Source organism: Tarenaya hassleriana, unplaced genomic scaffold, assembly GCF_000463585.1.
Source record: "Tarenaya hassleriana unplaced genomic scaffold, ASM46358v1 Cleome14, whole genome shotgun sequence".
Lineage (NCBI taxonomy): Eukaryota > Viridiplantae > Streptophyta > Magnoliopsida > Brassicales > Cleomaceae > Tarenaya > Tarenaya hassleriana.
In genome coordinates, this window is record NW_010964598.1 from 753,221 (window position 1) to 771,055 (window position 17,835).

The 17,835-nt window shown below is 39.9% G+C and overlaps 2 protein-coding genes and 1 pseudogene across 2 annotated transcripts in view; 1 reads left to right on the forward strand and 2 right to left on the reverse strand.

Annotated features, from left to right (window-relative positions):
* The first annotated feature begins 1,369 nt into the window (after positions 1-1,369).
* Positions 1,370-8,578, forward strand: LOC104808065. The gene is made up of 12 exons (XM_010533584.2): positions 1,370-1,750; positions 2,248-2,455; positions 2,547-2,732; positions 2,836-2,935; positions 3,027-3,057; positions 3,777-3,807; positions 4,090-4,242; positions 4,349-5,409; positions 5,686-6,413; positions 6,559-7,813; positions 8,035-8,115; positions 8,208-8,578. The coding sequence occupies exons 2-12, from the start codon at positions 2,397-2,399 to the stop codon at positions 8,273-8,275; spliced, it is 3,753 nt and encodes a 1,250-aa protein (XP_010531886.1). The 5' UTR covers positions 1,370-1,750; positions 2,248-2,396; the 3' UTR covers positions 8,276-8,578.
* A 90-nt stretch (positions 8,579-8,668) lies between these two features.
* On the reverse strand, positions 8,669-16,205 carry LOC104808066 (annotated as a pseudogene).
* Positions 16,206-16,806: 601 nt separating this feature from the next.
* LOC104808067 (oligouridylate-binding protein 1B) overlaps positions 16,807-17,835 on the reverse strand; it is a 4,505-nt gene continuing 3,476 nt past the window's right edge. The window contains exons 10-12 of the mRNA XM_010533585.2: positions 17,714-17,799; positions 17,425-17,601; positions 16,807-17,344 (exon numbers count right to left, since the gene is read on the reverse strand). Coding sequence (XP_010531887.1) covers positions 17,057-17,344; positions 17,425-17,601; positions 17,714-17,799 — 551 coding nt within the window. The 3' untranslated portion in view covers positions 16,807-17,056. The remainder of the gene's footprint in view (positions 17,345-17,424; positions 17,602-17,713; positions 17,800-17,835) is intronic.

The window sequence follows — 17,835 nt, forward strand, 5'->3', positions numbered from 1 at the left end:
CTAGATCTATGTAGTGCGCTATATATATATATATATATATATATACCATCTGACGCGCGCGCGCGTGTATTTTGTCATAAGTCGTTTTATAGTTCATATTCATACATACCATTATATTTATATTTATGGCCATTTATTTTATTTTCACCAAAGAGAGCGATAAGGGATATTCTGCTGGTAAAGTTTGCATATTTATAATAGGGCCAAATTAATGGTCACAAAAAATTTTAAATTATTTGATAAACTCAATTTCTTTTGTAAAACCCGGGACTTGAATATTACCCATCCATTCCATATGAATATGTGGACGTACGTATAAAAAAATCTTGGTAAATGAGAAATTCTATATTCTTGAGATATAACAATTTTTTTCAAGATAATGCATTCAAATGAGACATAAAATTCGCTTTGGAAACAAACAGTAATCCAAAAACTGCAACAAAAACAATATACAAAGAAAGAGAAGTAAAAAAAAATGCAGTGGAATATACTTTAAATTATATCTAATTATTTTATATAAATTTTTAGTTTTTTTTTTTGAATTCTACTCAATTTTAGTTTGGATGGACATTTACTAAAATATCATTTTTCAAAAATATTTGTATTTTATTTCTTATTGTCTGATTAATTTAATTATACAAAAAAATCATATCCAAATATTTTGTAAATTAAATCATAACTATATATGAATGAATTTATTTTAATTCCATATAACACTCCAAAATATGCTCTCTCGCTAATGTAATAAATAAGAAAATATGCGCTGCACTCCTTTTATGAGGACAAGAATTTTGGAGAAAATAGGGAAAACTCCATTTTCCTTATTTTTCTATAAGAAACAAAAATATGCGGGAAGTACTTCCGTTGTTGCTGTCCCTTTCTCTCTACGTATTTCTTTTTTTCCCCTCATGTCCTAAAAAAAAATTTAACCGTTAAAATTTCGGATTTGTGATGTTAATGGATCGGTCCACATAGTAGAGTCTTCACCACATCTCTTGTTCTGCACAACATTACCAAATTGCCCCAATCTAAGTAAACCAACTTCCCAGAGACTAAACCGGATTTGGTATGCAGTGAGAATTACGCTAACCGACCCGAGTTATTTCCAATATGGTAAGAAGCATTAAACAGAAAAATCACGATTTGATTTTGGACTGTATGTAAGGGAAATTAGTTTATTGGAGCTTGGAAAACTGAAGACTTTAATTGGTTTTGCGGTCGGGTTTAATGGGGTTTTCGGTTGCTTAATCCGGTTAGGTAAACCGGTTTGGTAGCGGCAGAAGGTCATTTTGGTCAATTAGAATTTATTGGTGGAACCTTCTTTTTGACTCTTGCGTCTTTCGAATTTCTTGCTTCATCAGTCTGTTACTCCACGGGAAAAAAAAGGCTGTCTGAAGAAGAAAAACACATTCTCTCTACAGTTTATTTTTGTATGTAGAGAGAGAGAGAGAGAGAGAGAGAGAGAGAGAGAGAGAAAGCAAAGCTCTTTCAGCGTGGGGGAAAAAGAAAGATTGCGTTTTGAGCAAAACCAGTGCAGTAACGACAAATTTCCAGACACTGTTAGGGTTTCTTATGCTTTTTCTCTCGAAGTCTAGCTCCGAAATTGGGAAGAAAGAAGCTCGATCAAGATAAAAAAAAATTCTGGATTTTAACCAGAAATGGAAAGTTCCCAGTTCAATGCCGGATCGGTTGAGTGGTGAGTTCTTCGGCCTGAAGAAGAAGAAGAAGAGGAAAGAACCCGAGGATCTCGGTGCGTTTTCTTTTTCCTTGCCCAACCATCTGCTCTTTGAAAGCAGCATTTTAGTGATCCAGTGTCTTCGGATCCAGATTTTGATTCTGGATGCTTGGTTTTTCGGATTTATCTGAAAATGGGTTATATCTCCTTTCGTGGGACTTCCAAGTTAAGATTCTTGTTTCTTTGTTTTAGCGATTGTAGTCAGATCTAGGAAGATACTTGTTCAGATGTTTGGATCCTGGGTTTCCATCTTTGGAGATATATAGTTCAGGCGCTGCTCTTTTTTTTTTTTCCTTTTTTTGGGATCTATCTCTGGTGACAGACGTCTTTAGGAGTTGAAAGTTTTCCTGTTCGGTTTTCTATAGTTGGTTTGATTGATCTCTGTTCTTTTAGTGTAAAAACTGAGCTAGTTTGATTGATTGCTACTTAGATGAAAATGCCCGGTTTGTTGATCTTTTCCTTTCAAGATATGTATCAACTTGGCTTTTGATATTGGATTTTGTTGTTTACAGTTCGACTAGCATTTGGGGTCATTGGACATCCTTTCCAATTCTTGTTTCCTCAGGCCCCTTTCCACGAATTCGAGACCATGTTCAGTTGAATTATGGTATATAGTTTTGGCTGTACTTACAATTTGTAGGAGGAGCCTATCTGAGTGAAAATGAGGTCAGATACAATTCTTGATTATGCCGTATTCCAGTTGTCACCAAAGCATTCACGGTCGGTATCTATTCTCTAGTGAATGATCTCTTCTAGTGATCCTTCTTCTATTATGTTCTCAATAGCTTTATCGATGTTTCCTTTCTGGCAGTTGTGAACTGTTTGTATCAAGTAACGGACAAACAGAGAAGCTTGCTTCGGGATTGATTCAACCATTTGTAAATAATTTGAGAGTTCTTGAAGCCCAAGCTGCTCAGGGAGGTCAGTCCTCTATTAGATTGGAGGTGGAAAAAAGTAAAGATGGTGAGACTTGGTTCACAAAAGGGACACTCGAGAGGTGATACAGCAGAAAAACAAGAACATTTGCTTTTATTTTACTCAAAATTTATTGTAGCTTTTTCTCTCTTAACAATAATTTTGCCCAACCTTTTCTCTTCCAGATTTGTCCAATTTGTTTGTAATCCAGAAGTTTTGGAAAGGGTCAGTACATTTGATTTGGAGATGTCACAGTTAGAAGCAGCTCGGAATTTATATTCTCAGGTGATAGACACAGTTGAACTTGAGGATAGATCCTGATTCTATATTGAATTATCTTCACTGAATTTGCTTTTGCCTTTTGTTTTTTGATAAGGGAAACGAGGACCGGCAATATGGTGGATCAGGTGTGTCTAATTTTTGCTTTTGTTCCCTTATGGTGGACATCTATCCTCGTTTTATTTTGTCAATTGCCTGAGACTTGAAATTCATTGATGGTACTTTATTTTGGTAACTATGCATGTATTTCTTCCTGTCCTTTTTCATTTTGTTTGCAATTTCGAAGAGCGAAAAGGTATTAGGAATATATTCCTGTGATTCTTTCCATACATCTATAGAGCTGATAGAGAGAACGAACCTTGGATTTAGTTTAATGTTCATGGTTAGAGATGTTTCTAGAGCACTTTTTCTGGTGGGTATTTTGGTTTCATACTATGCATCACATTTTTGTAAGGTCGAAACAAAGATACATTGATTGATTGGAGAAGCAAAGATAAGGAATGATTGGGATTAGAACGTTTTGAGCTATAAATTCAAAAGCCAAATAAATTCTTTGACTGACGAAACTACTAGAAACTTTACAATACTGCATGTGTGGTTAATCATGTCTCTGAACTGGAATTCATGCTTATATTGCACATTTTTTGAATGATAAGTGGAATACGAATTGGAATAACCAGCCCCAGATCACTGGGTGGAGTGCTTAATGTGTTTCATTCTCCTTTGGTATTTTTCGATATATCAATTCACTTAATTTTTATCTGATGAAAACTTTAAAAAGTTGCTGTACTGTTTACAAAATATGCTAACACCGTCACCTCTGGACCCTTTTTTCCTTCCAATCCAGATTATGGAAGAGGCATGGCAGATGCCACAAAGTAAGACTCTATGCTTTCAATTTGTTTCAATTTTTAACTTTTTGGTATCCTCGTTTAGATTCATGTTTTTCTGATTTTTTTTTTTTTAAGAAGAGTATCCTCCTGCTTGACCTTATTAATTGCATTGCGTTATCCATTGCCAAAATAGGCTTAAGTAAGCTACGAATGACCAGCAATCACCCTCTTGAGTCTTTTACACATCCTATCATTCTTTGTGTATTTCTTGGACATAAGCTTATCTGTGTAGGAAGTTCGAATGACTGGTTTCTTCTTTATATGCAGGAAGGAGCTCTTAAGGGCTATAGACCTAAGACTTGATGCAGTTAAGAAGGATTTAACCATGGCAATCTCTAATGCATCAGCTAGTGGTTTCAACCCTGACAGTGTTTTTAAACTCCAACTTCTTGCTGATAGATTTGGTGCACATCGCTTGGAGTAAGCAGCTCTACTATCGTTTCTTTCCTTTTGTTTAGAGACCTCTTATCTGGCTACTGTATAGTATAGTAACATTATCTTCACATTTGATCGGATGCTTTATCAGTGAAGCGTGCAGCAAATTTGTCTCACTCTGGCAGAGAAGGCCGTACCTGATTGACTTGCGGAACTTAAATGTCAATGCTCAAACAAGCCAGTCATTGCGGACACCAGATATGTCAGTCAATGAACCTAGTGATGACCCCGATGGTATTCAAAAGGCCGGTAGGTCTAATCTGCCTGAAGAGAATAGACACCATCCTAGTCTTGAACAAGCTGACATGACCCAGAAACAAAACCCAGTAGAGCAATCAGAACAACAAACACAAGAGTGTCCTAAGAGTACCAAAACGGTTAAAGACGAGAAAAAGGATGGGAGTTCCGCTGAAGAATCTTCTACAGTTCGGCCTGGCCACACCAGGCGGCTCAGTGTACAGGATAGGATCAATCTTTTTGAGAGCAAACAGAAAGAGAACTCAAATTCTGGAGGAAAACCAGTGCCTCCTGGTAAATCCACCGAACTGAGGAGGCTCTCCTCAGATGTTTCATCAGCTCCTACGACTTCTGAGAAGTCTGTATTGAGAAGATGGAGTATTGTTAGTGACTTGAGCATAGATCTTGCCTCAGATAAGAAGTTGGACACTAGCACAGAAAGTCCTTTGTGTACTCCATTATCTGTTCCTCATGCCAAAGGGGATTTAGAGCCCAAAGAATCTAACGAAAAGGATAAAAAGCAAGAAAAGGGTTCGGGCAATGATGTTTTTTCTATCAAAAGTGAGCCAAAGAGTGTTTCTGAGAATGTTGGTTACCAAGGAGCATCTAATCTCAGAATGAAGAGTTCCACAGCAGAGGTAGAGAACAAAATGGGTTCTGGAATTCAAGTGACTTCTGGCTCGCCGTCTGAATCAGACATTGATTCAAATCACTCTTCTGATGCTCATGTCAAAGGTGGTGTGGAATTTAAAGTCAAGGATGTTCAATGTCACGACACTGATGAGAATGTGTCTTCTCAGCCCCAGAGAAGATCTTTTACTGGCAGACAGGGGAAGAAAGAAGTAGTTTCATCAAACAAGCAATCAGACACAACAGATTCCCAGAGAGCAGTATCTCAGAAACCAACCTCTGCAGGTCAGTTTGATAGAACGTTGCCAAACAGAGTTTTTTGTCTTCCTGACCTTCAAATTATTATAAGCTAAGCTGTCAAATACTCAAAACTGGTGGCTTCTAATTTTGCATCTAAAGGAGTTATAGTTTAATTCCCGAGAAAAAATGGAAGTAGAAGACTGCTAGATCTATGTAGTGCGCTCAAGAATGGAAAAAAAAACAAAGTTTTTTTTTTCTTTTACTTGGGAGAGATATCGTTAATATGCATGCAGTGGACTAATGTTTCTTCCCATCCTGCAGATTCTGAACAGAGACAAAAATCATCTGGTGGAAGGGATGATGGTAATGATGGGAATGACAGGCGGGTAGGCCAAGAAAACATGGATAGGATTCCTATGACATCTATGGATCAAGTTCAGAGGACAGGACAGTCAAAGGGATACTGTGGGGTGAACGATGAGTTGAAAATGAAGGCAAATGAGCTTGAAAAGCTTTTTGCAGAACATAAACTTCGTGTTCCAGGGGATCAATCAAGTTCTTCTGGGTATGGCAAGCAAGCTGAAACCGGAGTTGTGCAGACAGAACAGTCATTTTCCTCTGGGTTTGCTGTATCAGAAGCACCTCCTCGATCATTCCCAGACAAAAGAAGCCATACTATGTATCCGGGCGGGGGTTCTGGTGATTTCTCAAAGCTTATCACTCCCTCTACGGGGAAGGTGGTTGGTGACAATGGGGATTTGCTGAGGCGGAACTTTTCAGACCTCAGTTTTTCAGATGATTCTAGAGGAAAATTTTATGAGAAATATATGCAGAAAAGAGATGCAAAACTGAGAGAAGAATGGAGTTCGAATAGGGCTGAGAAGGAAACTAAGTTGAAGTCCATGCAAGAAGCCCTCGAGCAAAGTAAGAGCGAGATGAAGGCTAAGTTTTCTGGTTTCTCTGATAAGCAGAATTCCCTTTCAAGTACTCGCCATCGTGCTGAGAAATTCAGATCTTTTAACTCAAGGGCAAGTATGAAAAAGTATCAGGTATCTTCATAAAATTCGTTTTCCTAGTACTAGGTCTTGTGATGATATATTCTATGAATAGTTCAGCTATCTCTTCAGTTTCCTAACCATGGGAGTTACCTTGTTTACCTTCTGTGGCTAATTTGATTATTCTGTCTTCTCACAGCATCCAATAAGCTCATTTCAGAGCGAAGAAGATGAAGATTTCTCCGAATATTCAGATCAGAAACCTCGGGTGAAAGATAAGACATCCAATGGACAAGCCATTGGCAACAATGCAACCTCTAGAAGCTTCCAAGCTAAAAAGCTTCAGCCTAACCGAAATGTATCTTCTGTTAACCCCCGAACCACCACCACATCAATTCCAAAGCCATCAGCTAAAGTTTCAAATACCAATTCCGGGAGGCGAAGATCTGAAAAGCCGCTTGCTCAATCTGTTCCCAACTTTTCTGACCTTAAAAAGGAAAACACGAAGCCATCTTCTTTGGTTGCCAAAACTACTACCCGTACTCAGGGAAGAAACACTGGTCCTGTTAAGCAAGAAAAGCTCCGTAGATCGTTAAGGAAAAGCTCCTCTGGGAATATTGAATTCACAGAATTGTCCACTCTGTACTCTGATGATGTGCTGGCCCCTGCAAGAGTTGACACAGAGAAGAATCAGAGAAATGTCATTGATGTTGATCATGTTGCTGGTTTTATACAAGAGGTAAAGGCCACAGATACATCTGAAAACTTGAAAAATGAAGGATATGATGAACTTGATTCTGAGGTTGAAGTCCCGAAAGAAGAGGAACCAGAAGAACTGGAAATGGTGGAGGTTGAGGATGATGACGAAAAGCCGAGAATGAGCGAGGAATATGATCAAGTTGATAATACCAGGACTGGAGATACTACTCCCTTAAGATCTAATTCTCAGATCGACTCCAGTTCAATGACTGACTTGCCTGCTACCGTGTCTTCAACGTTTCATACTGTTGCCTCGTTACTGGACTCACCAGGGGAAAGCCCTCTTTCATGGAATTCAAACATGCAACACCCATTTGGCTATCCGAATGAGCATTCAGACATCGATGCTTCCATGGATTCTCCCATCGGAAGTCCTGCATCTTGGAGTTCTCGAATGAGAAAGAAATGGGGAGCTGCTCAGAATCCTGCTATGATTGCTAATTCATCTCAGCTTCAGTCCCGGAAGGATTTAACCAAAGGGTTCAAACGATTGCTAAAATTTGGAAGAAAAGGCCGTGCTGCAGAAAGTTTCGTGGACTGGGTATCGGTAACAACATCTGAAGGAGATGATGATGCTGAAGATAGACGAGATCTCGCAAATCGGTCATCGGATGATTTGAGGAAATCAAGAATGGGGTCTTTACAAAGTCACCTTTCTGAAGATGGATTCCACGAGAGTGAATTCAGTGACCAAGGTAAGAAATCTATCTCTTTAGATCACTCTAGACAAAAGGGTCAGCCTTTGAATCTTATTTCTCATCACCAGACACATTGCTGACTACTAGCTTTTTGGTTTCTGTTCTCTTGTCTGAATTAGAGGAAGATAAGAAAAGCATCTCTCGCATATGCCCATTATATGTACATTGATATCATCCTGAACACTGAGATAGTTGTTGTTCTTGTCCTTTGTTCAAAGCTTCAAATAGTTCCATTCATGCTCCTCCCTCGAGCTTTAAACTGAAGGAGGATCACCAGATCTCTGGAAGCTCTAACAAAGGTGACAACCTTAAACTTTCCTTGTGTTCCCACAGACATGTTCTCTTTCTGAATCTGAATTTTCTCATTCGTTTCTTGATTTCCTTTATACAGCACCAAGAGCATCGTTTTTCTCGCTTTCCACGTTCCGTAACAAAGGAAACGACATGAAGCCGAGATGAAAGAGCCAAAACCCTTGTAGGGTTGGTTGCATTGTTGAAATCGGACATATCAGAATGGTGGTTAAGGATGCTATCTATATACAGATTAAAAGATAGAGATTCTTGAGGGATGTCTCCTTCAAGAAGCTTTTAGAGAACACATTCATCTGTTCGAGATCTCGTGCTTGTTATTATCGTACATTTTTCTTCAGGAGATCGAGATATATTTCTTCTGTGGGTATGTGTGTCTGTTACCATATAGACTTTGGTTATCATCCGTGTAATGACATATTGTGGCTTACTTTACTCATTTCAATACCTTTGCCTATTTTGTAACACTTTTCTTTTATAGCATGTCTTAGTGACTGATTTTACATTAAAAAATAATATGAAAAGATAATGCCGCATAAAATCTGTATGAGATACCCTCTTCAAAGGCACTATAAACCGAGCATAATATGCATTACAAATGCTGTCATTGTTGAATTACTTTGTAGCTTTTTTTTAAATTACATTTGGCATCTTAGAACAGAGCTTATTTCCTGCCTTGTAAATTTCCAATGAAATGAAATGTGAAATTGACATCTACAAGGAAACCTAAACCCTAACAACTTCAAAACCATCATTTACACTACTTTACCTGTGAGATGAGATTCGAGCCTATTTTCTGCTTCTAAGTTCTGACAAATAGAGATGGCAGCCAAGACATTAGGAATTAGCAGCAGAGTTGTATTTGGAACCATGAAGCTCCATTGGAGAATTGGTAATGCTACCAACAGAGCCAAGTGTCTGAGAACTTAGCTGTGGACTTGCTGGATGCATACTCCCAGAGCTTATCTGAGGACTTATAGGAGTTCTTTGGTTCATTGTTTGGGGGCTTGGCTGTTGCAGCTGTTGCTGTTGGGTTTGTGTAAACTGCGGAATTCCAGGTGATGGTGAACCTACTTGGGATGACGAAAGCACAGACTGGAGGGGCGAGGCCATGTCTTGCTGCTGCTGCTACTGTTGTTGTTGTGGTTGTGGAAGCTGCTGTTGCAGCTGTGGTTGTGAAAGTTGCTGCTGCAGCATCTGTTGAGCTTGCGGTTTCTGTAGCTGCTGCTGCTGTTGCTGTAGATGACTATGTGGCTGGGATAGCTGCTGTGGCGGCTGAGACATCGACTGCTGTAGCTGCTGCTGAGAATGCTGCTGCAATTGTTGCTGTTGCTGTAACTGTTGCTGGGGATGCTGCTGCTGCAGTTGCTGTTGGTTCATGCAGAGATTCATTCCAGGCATCAACTTTGGTGGGCCCATAACACCCATTGCAGCTCGTTGCATGGGGCTCATATTAGCTTGGTTCAAGGGGTTCTGACCCAACATCGAAAGACCCGAAGGACCAAGGTGCATCTGTCTGGCACCAGGAATTCCATTTATGCCTCCTCGGTTCGTCATTCCCATCCTGAGTTTCGCCATCATAGCTGCTTGTGCTGGTGTTAGTGCGCCAGAGCGCAGCTGCTGGCTTATTGCATTCAAGTTTGATGCAGGGTTTATAGTCAGCGGGTTCTGACCCATATTCTCGATGCCAGAAACAGACGGCATAGGTGACGAGATTCCAGTCCCTCCAATACCCATTCCTGCCATACCCATCGGATTATCCATATGCCCAAGCCCGGAGGCTATACTGTTACCCATACCTACACCAGATCCTAGCCCCATCAGTATCTTCCTCTGCATTTGGGCATGCTGCGACTGCTGCTGCTGCTGTAGCATCCGCAATTGGAGAGGTGAAGGCTTATTGCCCATCTGACCAGTCGGTTGAATACCAGAGCTCTGGCCCATTGAGTTAACAGGCGATAATGGATTTGTCAGCATCATTATGGACGGTCTCTGCTGCTGCTGAAACATGGACTGTTGATTTTGCTGCTGCGGTTGTGATGCCGGAAGTGCATCAGGCTGCTGTGTCCGGAGAGGCACATAGACACCGGACAATAGCCCTTGAGACATTTGCAAGGCTTGAGAATTTGCCGGAGGAAGCATCCTTGCATTTCCAAGTATGTTCTGTGTTGCGTTAATAGGGGCATTATCAGTATTCCCCGGTTTCCCAACCTAACCAGTTGCTTCTCCATACTGTTGCATCTCATTTGCTGAGTTACCTCTAGGAAATGCACTGGCAGAATTCTGTTGGCTGCTACTGGGAACAACATCCACACGATTTGACTTCACTTGAATATGTTCTTCCATGATGTATCCTTCACGTATCATCTGCATAAGCATGTAAAACACCTCGTACATAGTATGTCGATAAGAACACAGAATTGATATCATCATTTTTTGCCTCAATAACAAAACTAAGACATACCAGTGAACGGAATTCAGCAGCGAGTAGATCAGCAACTTGCTATTACAAAAGTGAAGACAAATAAGCAAGTCAGCATAACACATTAGCACAAGCTACATTGTCAAGTCAGTAGGAGAGGCAAGTGGGAGAAACTAACAGGAGAAATGACATCCATAAAGAATCAATGGATTTGACTCTTCCTTCTTTGAGTTGAGCAGAACCTCGATGATATTACAATTAAGCAAAATATTCACAACAGTGACTGGAACTGTGTGGCCCCGTTAGGATTATCCAACATTTTATTAGGTTATAATGTTATATTTCTGACAAAAAGTGGCAACAGTCAGATTACAGTCTAGTGACCCCAATATAATGGAAAACGTCAAAACTATATCATCTATTTGACTTCAGAGCCAGTAAAGATAGGCAAAATTGAAAAGGCAGCATCACAAAATTGAAGATATATTTTGGAGATGAGAAATAAAAATGGATAGCAACAAACTGAATTCTGATCAGTATAAAAGCCAAAGGTGCAGTTCAGCAACTGAAAAAGTTTCCACAAACTAACCGTATTGGGCAATGTGGAGAGATAATCTTCCACTGCAAAAATATCTCCATCATCTATATCTCCAAGATGCCATGCTACATTTCCATCCAGCTTCTCTGACATTACCAGTCTTGTTCTTATTCTAGGGACTAAGGATGATGCAGTATCTGAAAGATATTATAGGAGTAAATTGAACGAGAAAAAGTTCGTAAGGCATATCAATGTCCAGGAATCTGTTTAGAACAAAAAGGCAGACCTTGCATTATACGTTCCACCAAAACAAAATTGAGGACTCTTGTCTTGCAATTATTCATACTGCCACCTATAATTGATCTTGATAATGGTTTGACCTCGTCTTTGTAGTCATCGCTATTGGATAATGTTGAAAAACAACCATTGAGAGGCTGCTGAGAGTATGAACGAGGTCTCCGGGAGAGCTCATCCACCTTATGTTTTTTGCAATTAAGTTGGTACCTGAGAATAGAAAGAAAAATTCTGGATCAAAAAGAGCATCACACAAAATTTATGGGAAAACCATCCAAGTTCCATAGTAAAACTAGAAACTGGAAATAGGAGAATTATAACTTATTGGTCAGGTACAGCTACAATCTATTTCACGGGAAGCAAGTAACATGTGAGAAGCATCAACAGCAAAAGCATACTATCATTCGCAGGATCATTGACCCAACTTTGACAGGTTTAAAAGCTTCCATACCTCATAGCAACTCGTTTAATCTTTGAGAATCTGTCAAGCATTGCTTGATCAGCCAAAGGCTGGGTTCCCATCGAAGGGCTATTTGCATTAAGCGGAACATTCATATTATCGATACTGACAGGAGAACCAACACTGCTCATAACTTGTGTCTTAGAAAGAGAATTTGTCTTCCGTTTTGTAATCATCGGAGCCTGGTGTTGCCGTTGTTGCATTGGGTCATTGTTCGCACTAGATGTGAATGACTGGGTGCTCCCCATGGCAGGAATGGAGGTGACAGCTGCCTTATCCTTCTGAGCGGCTGCAACTGCTCCAAAGTGGGTTCCCATGGAGCCACTAGAAAACTCACCAGACTTTGATGAAAGTGGAGACTGTGGAGGAGCACCAGCTGATAAATGAGGACTTTGAGCCGATTTTCTTCTATTGAACTGTTCTCCTTTTCTCGGGTCATTTTCAATCTGATGGCCAATGTTATTCCAGGTTGCTTGAGGGAAATTAGATCTCATAAAAGCATTATGCGGCAACCTCGACCGTGGATCCAACTCGTTAGTGTCAGCTCCTGCCATCGGCATATCGTTTTTCATGGCACCATCAAATTTACTAGTCTCAAATGGCTCCTCTTTAGCTTTGAACCGCATTGCACCTAGCTGTGCCGCTGGAAACTGCATGGGGCCACCTTCCTGATTCATAACCCCTTCAAGTTGCTGAGGCGGAAACCTAGCATTTGAATACTGAATACATCTTCCCATCATAGCTTGCTGTTGCAAAAGAGCATTTTTCCAATTCATATCTGTTCCATGAAAGCTATCCATGCATTGGCCTAACTGTGCTTGTGGAACCCCATCGGTTCCTACTGGTAAAACCCTTGCTTGCTTATTGAAACCAGACATAGGGGACATTGGTCCCTCTTGATTTTCTCTCTTTCCAAGGAGAGAAGAACCAGGGTTAATATTTTCAGAGGTATAAGGGATCATCACATCTTGACCTACTGGTGATGCTCCAGAGACCCCAATAGAATTGGACCCCTGATCCTGCATGTGTCTTACAATTCCAGTTCCCAGATATCTTTGTTGCTGAGATACCAAAGGTATTAAAGGCTTTGAGGCATCTTGTAAAGTTTGAGATCTCAATCCCACCAACATATTTGCGCCCAGATTTTGGGCCACCAGATTGTTTTGGCCTTGTCGAGGTATTAAATCTCCTGACACAGTTCCGTGCTCCGAACTTTCAGGTATCCTATCTATGCAATCAATCTTCCCATGGATATTGTTCTGGGGCATGACTGTCATTTGTGGCATTTCCCTCAGTCTCTTTCTCCGCAAACCAGACAGAGACAGATTGAGCTGCAGACAAATTTCTGGATCAACTTAGACATAAAGCAACCAAGAAGAAAATCACAGGAAGCATTCAAAGAGATTTACCTTAACGGAGACAGGGTTTTTACACAGCCTATCAAGTCTTGGTGTAGGATCCAGGCAGAGATCAGGTTGTAGGGCTTGCAATATTCTGGACTCCACTTCCTTCAAGAATGCAAGGATCAGTACAAAGATTTTCAGCACTCGGAGACTTCAGCCAAGAGTTTGAGAACAACTGAAATTACCATGTGATCACCATATGTCCATGAGTTGCCTGATATTAGTGGATCTTTCACCACGTTCTCAAGAGACATCTTAAGGCGTACTTTTAATATCACAGGAGAGACTTGCTCAGGGGCATGATTCCGATAGTCATGCACCTGCACTTGCAGGTTATTTACCAATATGTGAAGAAAATGTAATGTTATGTAAGACAATGCTTAAGCAGTAGATAGAAGCATACAACCACAATCTACTTTAACTCTCCTCTGTTGCTACTTACTCTGGTGTGTAGATAATTTCTGATTTTTCATAAGGTTACCATAAAGGCGATCAGTCACTAATAACAAATCAAATAGTGTGTGCCCTATTACTAGTTAAGAATGAAGTGCTTCTCCTTTTTAATCTTATTCAGTTTGGAGTATATCTCTGTTGAAGGAAATTTTAGTTATCGTTCTAAATATTTCCATTAGTGCTAACTGCTTGCAGCTACTCATGGAAGGCAATAGAGGAACTAGAATGAGAAACCAAAACCGTTAAGGTGATAAGTAATACTCGTAGCTTCAGAGCTGTTCTTTCCATGTTTTTGAACTCTGCTGAAACTTACCACGGACTAGATGGCTGACATTGAAGGTTTTGTTCAAATAAAAATTACAGTAGATAACTCACCTCACATATGACTGTTCCATCCACAAATTTGCATGGTATATCTTCCAAAAAATCCGCAGGAAGTCTACCAGACTCGATGGCCTTTGAAGCATTCAGAAGAAATATGAATACTTTCTCAGTGGAATAAAAACTAGAAAGATATTAATGGAAAGAAACATGCGACAAGGAGAAAGTATTAGAATTTATAAGTGAAAACCTGGACCTTCTCCAACAGATGAATCTTTCTACCATGATAAAAAACCAACTCGAAGGAAAGTCATGAAGGTAAACAGACATCGTAGTGTACTTCTCAAAAACAATATTGGATCAAAAGAAAGCATCTCTAACAGGCAAAAAAAAAGTATTTTCCTCCTCTAATGAATATGAGAAAAGAACTTATTTTGCAATTTTTCATATATTCATTCACCAAATACCAATTTACATGATTTGTATGGACAACCAAATAGGAATTTTTTTTCTCATGAGAGAAGCAAAACAGAGAGGAAAAATAAAAGAAATTTACCGAAAATGGATTCTCTGATGCCCTATCATATGGATGTAGAACCTTCCGAGCATCTCCAAAGGATGCCTGTTGTGCAGCATCATTCTGAACATTAAGAACGGCAGGATTGTAAGGATTGAAAGCAATAGTCGGTGAGTAAACTCCACTTGATTTAGCAAGGTTCTACGACATACCTCAGATGGTTTTCCTATTGAGTATCCATTTGAGTATATGCTTAATATGGAAGACACTCCATGCTCTGTTGAAAAGTAAAATGAGTGCACTCGATTGAATATTAAGCTCAGAAATTCAGAATTGTGAAAATATCAGCAAAGAGTCATTCTAATGATAACCTGGAGACACATCTGTTGTGGATGGCTTAGAGAATCCAGAAACACAAACAGCATGGCTTTTAACAGCGGCCTGGATCAAAACAGAATGATACGGTAATCGGTATTTAAGCATTTCGAGAGACAAGAAGAGAAACAAAAACAAATAATTCAGCATATCCCTCTCCAACCCTCATCCGTTTTCAAGACTGTAAAAAGGAAACGGGCATTTTACTCAAATGACCCACTTGGGTGGCATAAATTTCACCGGTACACCACCAAAAAAAATATTTTTTTTAACAATTTATACACCGCTTTTCGATAAAAAAGACCGAAAGATCCTTTCTCTCACATTTTTGCGACTAACATAAAACTAGTATACGACTAAAATAAGAGATTGAATTTTTTGCCACCCATTTAGAATCAATCACAACTGTATTTATAATTAATTATGATGTCGCAATGAAGTAAGGATCATTTGAGTAAAATGCCCACAAAGGAAACAAGCAAGCACGCACATGACTGTATCTAAATTCCCTTGCGATTTCCCAGCAGATCTATATCCAAACCAATGAACTTCTAAAAATCTTCTATCAAGGAAAGATTACCGGAGCTAAAGAAAGTCGCCAATCATTTCACGCTAATCTCTTTTCTTCCTCCGATGATAGCTTGCAGCAATTCAGCAAAATAAATACTTAGTTCGAGTCTAGGAGAATTCCAACTTCCAGAACTAAAATTTCTTCAACGATAAACTCGCGCATAAGTTCAGCCCCGAACCCAGCCACCAATGCGTCAATTTTGGCATAATCCTCGATCAAATACCTCGATTTTCGGCGCATGCAAGCTCTCCTTCAACTGCTCCGGAGTGTCATCAGCAGGGCCTGTCGATTCAAGGGCAGGCGTCGGTTGGAACCTTCTGCCAACCTTAGAAATCTTAAACGAGACCCCCATGGATATTTCCCTGGAGGTCAAGTACTGGGTCCTGGGAAAACAACACAAACTGAGGAGAACCCCGAAATTGAAGAAAAGCCAAGCAGAATTTCACAGGGAAATCCGCTAGTTTTCTTCACTTGTGTTGAAACCTTATGGGCTCTTCCTGGAGAAGCTCATCAAAAACCTCCAAATGCGCTCCGACCAATGATCAAGAGGGGAGGCTCACGACAAAGCAAGGGAAAAACCCTAAGGATTCAGCAAAAATCACCTGTGCTCTAGAACAGGAAAATGGAAGAGGGAGGAAGATCTGGTTAGGGTTCTTCCCAGCTGCCAAAAAAAAAAAATCAGTTCATGGTGTAACCTACGAGAGGGAGAAAGATCTTTCGTTGCCACTTCATTGCACACCTGGAAAGTTGATTCATTAAATTAATAAAAAAAAATATATATTAAAAGGAGATGTCTCCATCCGGTTTAGATTCGGCTTTCCGGTTATCGATTCGATTTGCAGACAGAATCAGTGGTTTCCAGACAAGTCAACGGTCAACCATTGGTTTCTTCATCATTTTTTTGCTTTAAAAGAATGCCTAGTTACTACTAACAGTTCATAAACCTCTGCGGTTTAAGAAAGGTCGTTTGGGATCAATCAAACTAATCCTCATGAAATGCTTGGGTCTATACTAATTTATTGGGTTCTCTAACCAAACAAAATTGGTCTATGATTTTAAAAGAGATAAAAAAAATTACATTTTGACATTAAAAAATAGATTTTAACTTAAATACGATACAAAGCAAACAATTATATCATCTAAATTTAATAAATTATAAATAAATAACAAACAAACCAACATAAAATCTTAAAATTCATAATCTTACAAAATATTTTCGCGATCTACACATTAAATAACAAACATATGTTAATAAAAAAAATGCATCACATGTGACCAAATTAGTACAGAAAAGCAAATAGATGCAATACGAATTAAGCAATGCACCTAAACAGCACCAAATATGATATACATTAAAAAGAGAGAAAAAAACAAAAGCACAAGGGGAGGTTTTACAACTCATAACGAAAAATTAAAAGAAAAACGAGTATTATGAAGATGGGCACACAAGGCAAATCATCAGAGGGAAACAGACGAACACACGAATTATAGAGCAGAAAAAAGAAACGCTTACATTAGAAAAGCTTCTCTAAATGTAGTAATATGACTCACTCGGTCTATGGCGAGAGATCGTTACATTACTGGTAGTACATCAGCTGCTGAGCAGCCGCAACGTTCTGGAACCCGCTGTCGTAAAGGGCCTGGACCTGGTGGCTCGAACCACTGGGTCCCATAGCGGCGGCAGCCTGCTTCAGGGCATGTTGTCCCAGCGGGCTCATTCCCCCCATCTTGCTCATCACCAGCTGCCTCTCGTATGCCAACAGGTCACTTGCCGAGAATCCCGCCATTGGTGCTGGACCTGGAGCCGGCGGTGGAAGCGGGTTTGAGGCTGTTCCTGGAGGGGTGGGCTTGCTTCCCCACGAACACTGTACACGTTTTTTTTTTTTAAATTAACACCTGGATCATAGAATCAAAAGCCCGACGAGGTAAAAAGTGGTATGTATACCTTGATTTGCCTGCCACCGAGGTATGAATGTGTGTTACCCATTTGAATAGCGAGGGCGGCCTCGCCATGAGTACTGTATCTCACAAATCCAAAGCCCTTGTCTCTTTGGACACGGACCTCCTCTATGACTCCAGCACCAACTGCATGGAAGTGACGGTGAAGGTCAAGCTGAGTTACCTGGAAAGAGAAGAATATACGAGTGATTCTCTGCCAAAAAAGATTGATGCCTAGAGCTACCAAACTCGAACAATCCAAAGAACAGAGGCGCATATAGCCAAAAGAATTTCACCTCTGGAGCAAGATTGCCAACATAAACAGTGGTGTACTGAGGATTGTTTTCAGGCGAATCCGGATCCGCTGTCTCTTTACCATCCTCTACAGGGATGCACCATAACATCATATTCAGGGAAA

What these genes read in the sequence shown, in the direction of transcription:
- LOC104808065 (XM_010533584.2), top strand. Translation starts at nt 2,397, where the DNA reads ATGAGGTCAGATACAATTCTTGATTATGCCGTATTCCAGTTGTCACCA. An exon ending in CTCGGAATTTATATTCTCAG is followed by an intron (nt 2,936 to 3,026) that starts GTGATAGACACA and finishes TTTTTTGATAAG; the next exon opens with GGAAACGAGGACCGGCAATA. An exon ending in TTTGGTGCACATCGCTTGGA is followed by an intron (nt 4,243 to 4,348) that starts GTAAGCAGCTCT and finishes ATGCTTTATCAG; the next exon opens with TGAAGCGTGCAGCAAATTTG.